The 8,182-nt window shown below is 47.6% G+C and overlaps 1 protein-coding gene across 1 annotated transcript; it reads right to left on the bottom strand.

Annotated features, from left to right (window-relative positions):
- Nucleotides 1–737: 737 nt before the first annotated feature.
- Nucleotides 738–2,972, bottom strand: LOC306917956 (uncharacterized protein; the record flags this gene model as incomplete). The annotated part of the gene is made up of 2 exons (XM_079530859.1): nt 738–1,257; nt 2,528–2,972. Coding segments are annotated over 2 exons (766 nt in total), but the record flags the coding sequence as incomplete, so codon positions are not given.
- Between the last annotated feature and the right edge of the window lie 5,210 nt (nt 2,973–8,182).

The following is an 8,182-nucleotide window of genomic DNA, read 5'->3' as shown; positions in this document are numbered from 1 at the left end:
CAAGGTCTTATATAGCCTGATCAGCTGTGGTCTGACGTAATGTCAGTGACCATAGTAACCATGCTCATTCTTTTGAGGGACAGGTACACACACACACACACACACGGGTACTAACAAAGCCAGTTGTTGGAGTGGTTTGCACCACTCAATAATATAACAACGTTACATTAAGGATGGACTTATGTGTACTATTCACCTCTACCACCCGTTATTATGAGATATAATATAACAGCGACAACGTGTGACATCATTGCTCACAGAACACAACCAAGTGCACGGTCAAACCGTTATGACATCATGATGACACAACCAAGTGCACGGTCAAATCGTTCACTCCACCGCCACGAAAACCTCCACCCGATTCTCCCGGGAAATCGCCCGCGCTTCACCTTCCCCTTATAACTTCAACAATATGGCTCACTACACCCACCGTACAATATAGGCTATATTATATATTATTAAGGCACCAGGAATGAAAAAAGGAAGTTTTAAAAAAAGACAGAAGATAGAAAACTACCTTTTTGTGAGACATAATTATTAGTTACGACAATTAAAGTTCATATTGTATTGGAAGAGAACCCCCCCCCCCCCCCCACCCCCCCCCCCCCCCCCACAGTGATTCAACTCAACAGGCTCAGTTGCAGGGCTATTCCCCGACCCCCCCTCCCCCCCGTTTCCCTTGGACCCTCGCGGTATTATTGCCTGATTGTCTTCTTCTGCAGCTTCTTAATCTACGGCGGCGGCGGGCCTCGCCGAGAGGCGGTCCGTAAGCTCTGGGCGAGTCGCGCAGCGACGCCCCGTGACCTCACAGCCACGCCCCGTGACCTCACAGATCGCCTCTCGTTGCCGCCGACGCCGTAGATAGAGAGCGCCGAAGTCCTGACGTCACAAAAAAGAAGAAAAAAGAAAAAAAAGAAACACCACCCCAAATAAATCTTAACCCTTCACCCCCGCGACGCCCCCGCATGGCTGCAGGTAGTACTGCACGTTGGGCGGCGGGGGCATGATGTAATGGACGAACATGGGCGGGGGAGGGGGAGGGGGGCCGCACAGCGCCGCCGTGAAGAACACGGGATGAGGAGGAGGATGATGAGGATAATGAGGATGAAGATGATGATGAGGAGGAGGGGGAGGGGGCGGGGCATGGTGGCTCTTCTTGTACACCTCGTGCACGCTCCCTTGAACGCTGCGCGTCCACGTGCACGTGGACGCCACGCTCGCTGGGTGGTAGAAGTACTGCAGGCCCGGGGGCTGCATCTGTTGGTACGCACACACACACACACACACACACACACACACACACACACACACACACACACACACACACACACACACACGATGCACACACACACACACACACACACACACACACACACACACACACACACACGATGCACACACACACACACACACACACACACACACACACACACACAATGCACACACACACACACACACACACACACACACGATGCACACACACACACACACACACACACACACACACACACACACACACACACACACACACAATGCACACACACACAATGCACACAGACACACACAGGAGGAAGATAGGCGGTTAACAAGAGTGTATATATGAGGGATGCTGATGAAATATACGAGCTTGTAGATCTGCTATTTATGAAAAATCGTGAAAATGTGCCTCAAATCATTGAATATGTATATTCTTTCAGAGTGAAAGTTTTTAACGCAAATCTTTGCTTCTGGGGGGGGCCTGGAACAACATATTTTCAGGTGGGGGTCGGCGGCCAATTACATATAATTCTAGGGGTCCTTGACATGAAATATTGAGCACCACTGATACAGAAACATGAGGTACATTTCAGAAAACTGTCATACACACATAAAGAACAACTGTGCTGTGCTCTGCCTGTGTTTCATGGCCGCCCCAATGCTTTTCCAATGGAAGTCACGTGGTTTCACCAAACAGTTGTGTGTGATGGGGGGAGGGGGGGCAATCAAACACAACTGTTTGGTCAAACCACGTGACTTCCATTGGAAAAGCATTGAGGCGGCCATGAAACACGGACAGCACAGAGCATGTTTGTCTGATATGTGTGTACGAAGCCTCAGGATTTTAGAAGAGCCATGTCTTAGAACCGGCCTCAGGGTCTAAGGGGTTCAGAGGTCTTAGAACCGGCCTCAGGGTCTAAGGGGTTCAGAGGTCTTAGAACCGGCCTCAGGGTCTAAGGGGTTCAGAGGTCTTAGAACCGGCCTCAGGGTCTAAGGGGTTCAGAGGTCTTAGAACCGGCCTCAGGGTCTAAGGGGTTCAGAGGTCTTAGAACCGGCCTCAGGGTCTAAGGGGTTCAGAGGTCTTAGAACCGGCCTCAGGGTCTAAGGGGTTCAGAGGTTAGAACCGGCCTCAGGGTCTAAGGGGTTCAGAGGTCTTAGAACCGGCCTCAGGGTCTAAGGGGTTCAGAGGTCTTAGAACCGGCCTCAGGGTCTAAGGGGTTCAGAGGTCTTAGAACCGGCCTCAGGGTCTAAGGGGTTCAGAGCTTCTCACCACGTTGACGTTGGGGCTGTATTTGGGTCTAAGGGGCGTGGCTACACGGCCCGCTTTGTCCCGGGGGCGGGGCACCATAGCGATGACGTAAGTCTCTCCTTCCTCCTTCCTCTCCTTCTTCTCCTCCTCCTTCTTCTCCTCCTTCTCCTCCTCCTTCTTCTTCTCCTCCTTCTTCTCCTCCTTCTTCTTCTCCTCCTTCTTCTCCTTGGCTCCTCTCCTCTCTCCTAGCCCCGCCTCTCCCTCCTTGGCCCCTCCCTCCTCCTCGGTGTCGCTGGGCGGTGCCGAGCCGCAGTCGGAGGAGGAGGCGGAGTGATAGTCCGAGGTGTCCAGGTTGACTGCTGGCTCCTCATTGGAGGAGGAGGAGGAGGAAGGGGCGGAGTCCTCTTCCTCCTCCTCTTCCTCTGTGAAGCGAGCCACCGTGAAGGCCCTGCAGTTCTCTCCTGATCTGTGGGGGGGGGGTCATTAGGGGGGGGGGGGGGGGGGGAGGGGGGGCATTATCAGTCATTAGTTTCATATTTGTAATATGTTAACCCATTTCGGGCGGGAACCCCTTTTGGTGTTCTAAGCATTATGTTATGCTTTAGCAGATCTACACTGCTATTTTTGAAAAATCACGAAAATGCGTGAGTTTTTAACTCAAATCTTTGCTTCTGAGAGGTTCGTGGAACAACATATTTTCAGATGGGGGTCGGCGGCCAATTACATATAATCTTTGGGGTCCTTGACATGAAATATTGAGCACCACTGATATAGAAACATAGGTATTTCAGAAAACTGTCAGGATTTAGAAGACTTTTTTTTATTTATTTCGACGTCAGGCCTAAATGGGTTAACCCATTTAGGCCTGAGGACGATTCCTTCTAAATCCTGACAGTTTTCTGATAAACCCTCATGTTTCTGTGTCAGTGGTTCTCACAGGGTTAAACCCTATGTTTCTATATCAGTGGTTCTCACAGGGTTAAACCCTATGTTTCTATATCAGTGGTTCTCACAGGGTTAAACCCTATGTTTCTGTGTCAGTGGTTCTCACAGGGTTAAACCCTATGTTTCTATATCAGTGGTTCTCACAGGGTTAAACCCTATGTTTCTGTGTCAGTGGTTCTCACAGGGTTAAACCCTATGTTTCTGTGTCAGTGGTTCTCACAGGGTTAAACCCTATGTTTCTATATCAGTGGTTCTCACAGGGTTAAACCCTATGTTTCTGTGTCAGTGGTTCTCACAGGGTTAAACCCTATGTTTCTATATCAGTGGTTCTCACAGGGTTAAACCCTATGTTTCTATATCAGTGGTTCTCACAGGGTTAAACCCTATGTTTCTATATCAGTGGTTCTCACAGGGTTAAACCCTATGTTTCTATATCAGTGGTTCTCACAGGGTTAAACCCCTATGTTTCTATGTCAGTGGTTCTCACAGGGTTAAACCCCTATGTTTCTATATCAGTGGTTCTCACAGGGTTAAACCCTATGTTTCTATATCAGTGGTTCTCACAGGGTTAAACCCTATGTTTCTATATCAGTGGTTCTCACAGGGTTAAACCCTATGTTTCTGTATCAGTGGTTCTCACAGGGTTAAACCCTATGTTTCTGTATCAGTGGTTCTCACAGGGTTAAACCCTATGTTTCTATATCAGTGGTTCTCACAGGGTTAAACCCTATGTTTCTATATCAGTGGTTCTCACAGGGTTAAACCCTATGTTTCTGTATCAGTGGTTCTCACAGGGTTAAACCCTATGTTTCTGTATCAGTGGTTCTCACAGGGTTAAACCCTATGTTTCTATGTCAGTGGTTCTCACAGGGTTAAACCCTATGTTTCTATATCAGTGGTTCTCACAGGGTTAAACCCTATGTTTCTATATCAGTGGTTCTCACAGGGTTAAACCCTATGTTTCTATATCAGTGGTTCTCACAGGGTTAAACCCTATGTTTCTATATCAGTGGTTCTCACAGGGTTAAACCCTATGTTTCTATATCAGTGGTTCTCACAGGGTTAAACCCTATGTTTCTATATCAGTGGTTCTCACAGGGTTAAACCCTATGTTTCTATATCAGTGGTTCTCACAGGGTTCAACCCTATGTTTCTATATCAGTGGTTCTCACAGGGTTAAACCCTACGTTTCTATATCAGTGGTTCTCACAGGGTTAAACCCTATGTTTCTATATCAGTGGTTCTCACAGGGTTAAACCCTATGTTTCTATGTCAGTGGTTCTCACAGGGTTAAACCCTATGTTTCTATATCAGTGGTTCTCACAGGGTTAAACCCTATGTTTCTATATCAGTGGTTCTCACAGGGTTCAACCCTATGTTTCTATATCAGTGGTTCTCACAGGGTTAAACCCTATGTTTCTATATCAGTGGTTCTCACAGGGTTAAACCCTATGTTTCTATATCAGTGGTTCTCACAGGGTTCAACCCTATGTTTCTATATCAGTGGTTCTCACAGGGTTAAACCCTATGTTTCTATATCAGTGGTTCTCACAGGGTTAAACCCTATGTTTCTATATCAGTGGTTCTCACAGGGTTAAACCCTATGTTTCTATATCAGTGGTTCTCACAGGGTTAAACCCTATGTTTCTATATCAGTGGTTCTCACAGGGTTCAACCCTATGTTTCTATATCAGTGGTTCTCACAGGGTTAAACCCTATGTTTCTGTATCAGTGGTTCTCACAGGGTTCAACCCTATGTTTCTATATCAGTGGTTCTCACAGGGTTAAACCCTATGTTTCTATATCAGTGGTTCTCACAGGGTTAAACCCTATGTTTCTGTATCAGTGGTTCTCACAGGGTTCAACCCTATGTTTCTATATCAGTGGTTCTCACAGGGTTAAACCCTATGTTTCTATATCAGTGGTTCTCACAGGGTTAAACCCTATGTTTCTGTATCAGTGGTTCTCGAACTATTTCATGTCAAGGAGCCCCAGAATCATCTGTATTTGGCCACCAATCCCCCATCTGAAAATATGTTCTTCCAGGGACCCAACCCCCCCCCCCCCCCCCCCCCCAGAAGCACATGTTTGAGTTAAAAATCTTCGCTCTGAAAGAATATTATATTCAAAGATTTGCGCCACATTTTCACCATTTTAAAAAGAATAGCAGACCTACAAGCTTGTAGCGCGGCACTCGAAGCCGCGCTATGAGCTTGTAGATCTGCTATTTTTCAATAGCTAAAGTGTAACATAATGCTTTAAACACCAAAGGGGGGTTCCCGCCCAGAATGGGTTTTAAGTACATATGAGGGGTAACATTCTTTCATGGTTTCGGTTGTAACATTGTAGCGGAAATAACGACAGTTTACAATTTAGCATCAGGCGCTGTCTTAACCCATTCTGACCTGAGATCAGATTCTAAAAATGTCTTCTACATCAAGGTCAAGGTAAACTTTATTGTCCACAAGGGAAATTTGTCAGTTGACAGTTTTCTGAAAAAGCTGTTTCTATGTCAGTCGTTCTTCGATTTTTCAAAAATAGCAGACCTACAAGCTCGTAGCGCGCCACTCGGTGGCGCGCTACGAGCTTGTAGATCTGCTATTTTTCAATAGCTAAAGCATAACATAATGCTAACACCAAAAGGGTGTCCACATTTCTGGACGGTCGGGAACCCCTTTTTGGTGTTTTAAGCATTATGTTACACTTTAGCTATTGAAAAATAGCAGATCTACAAGCTCATAATCAGACTTACAGTCAAATGAGCACCGAAGTATGACGTCAATATCGCTAGAGGGCGCTACGTCCACGGGTTTGTGTACTTTTATATTTGTATTATAATAATCCCCATAGGGCAGAGACGAATTGTTTTTATAATCGTGTTATTTGTAACACTTTTTAAACGTGTCAGTGTTTAGATTATAAACAGAAGAGCATGTTTAAATGCCATGATTGCACTCCAGTCATCTGGCTCCTCCTTCTCCTTGTGAACAAGTAGCCTATTGCAGAGTACCGTACTATGCATAGGCTACCCTACCTGGCAGGTGAAAACAAGCCACCAGATTAGCGGACAGGCAACGCGGTACACCCCCCACCCCCCCCCCCCCCCCCCCCGCACCCGGGCCAGGACAAAAGAGGTGTTAAAGGTGCGTCCAGACTTGGATGGTTAGAGCGGCGCGATTACACACAAAGTCAATGCAAAGACGAGAATTGCGCGGACGGAGAGTAATTATATATTCAGGTCTAAGTCCTCATGGGGGCTCGAGCCCCGCCGTCCCCACGGAGTCTACGTCACTGCCATAGGGGGGTCCTAGATCGCCTCATTTAAGAACAAACTGTGTTTGGAAAATAAACAAATTATCCCGGCCGTTTCACTCATATGGATATGAAGAATCAACTGACTGAGAGAAAACGCCAATATTATACCGCTGCCGAATTAGTTCAATTTTTGCTAGAAACAAACTGTATCAAATACGAGGGACTGACTGTCGTAAACCATACAGAGACAGTACACCTCCCCGACAATACTGCCAGGACAGTTAGTTTATTTTTTGGACCTCAGTGCTTATAAGAGATGATTCTGAGACGACCCAATGTCGTATCCTCCATGGAGAAACACATCTGTGAACCAGGGGATGAGCGAGTGACGTCAGGACTTTAGAACCAGGGGATGAGCGAGTGACGTCAGGACTTTAGAACCAGGGGATGAGCGAGTGACGTCAGGACTTTAGAACCAGGGGATGAGCGAGTGACGTCAGGACTTTAGAACCAGGGGATGAGCGAGTGACGTCAGGACTTTAGAACCAGGGGATGAGCGAGTGACGTCAGGACTTTATAACCAGGGGATGAGCGAGTGACGTCAGCACTTTAGAACCAGGGGATGAGCGAGTGACGTCAGGACTTTAGAACCAGGGGATGAGCGAGTGACGTCAGGACTTTAGAACCAGGGGATCAGCGAGTGACGTCAGGACTTTAGAACCAGGGGATGAGCGAGTGACGTCAGGACTTTAGAACCAGGGGATGAGCGAGTGACGTCAGGACTTTAGAACCAGGGGATGAGCGAGTGACGTCAGGACTTTAGAACCAGGGGATGAGCGAGTGACGTCAGGACTTTAGAACCAGGGGATGAGCGAGTGACGTCAGCACTTTAGAACCAGGGGATGAGCGAGTGACGTCAGCACTTTAGAACCAGGGGATGAGCGAGTGACGTCAGGACTTTAGAACCAGGGGATGAGCGAGTGACGTCAGGACTCTCTGTGGTGACAGACAGGCCCTACTGGGTCAGTCACCTTCAACTGGTGGTGAGTAGACTGAGCAGGGACGCGAGGGTTCATGTGGTTAATAACAAAGTGTCCTGTGTCTGTGTCTAGTGTGTGTCTTGTCTAGTGTGTGTCTAGTGTGTGCGTGTGTCTAGTGTGTGCGTGTGCTGTGCGTGCGTGCGTGCGTGCGTGCGTGCGTGTGTGCGTGCGTGTCGTCATATGAATATAAATCCCACTGAGTCAGCTGTATAGTTTGTAGTGGACACGCCCCCTCTCCCTCCCACCTGCTGTTAGTCATCCAATAGAATGGCTTTGTTGTGACTGCTGCAGTTCATGAGTCATCCAATAGGGATGCTCCGTCTGTGACTATAGCTGCAGTTCCAGGAAAACCCCAGCAGAGAGGTGCGTTGAGGTGTTGCGACACGTCTGTGTCTGTGTGTCTGTGTGTCTGTGTGTGTGTGTGTGTGTGTGTGTG

Source organism: Electrona antarctica, assembly GCF_951216825.1.
Source record: "Electrona antarctica genome assembly, contig: scaffold_1777, whole genome shotgun sequence".
NCBI lineage: Eukaryota > Metazoa > Chordata > Actinopteri > Myctophiformes > Myctophidae > Electrona > Electrona antarctica.
The sequence above is the reverse complement of the archived record's forward strand: the minus strand, read 5'-3'. Positions and strand labels throughout refer to the sequence as shown.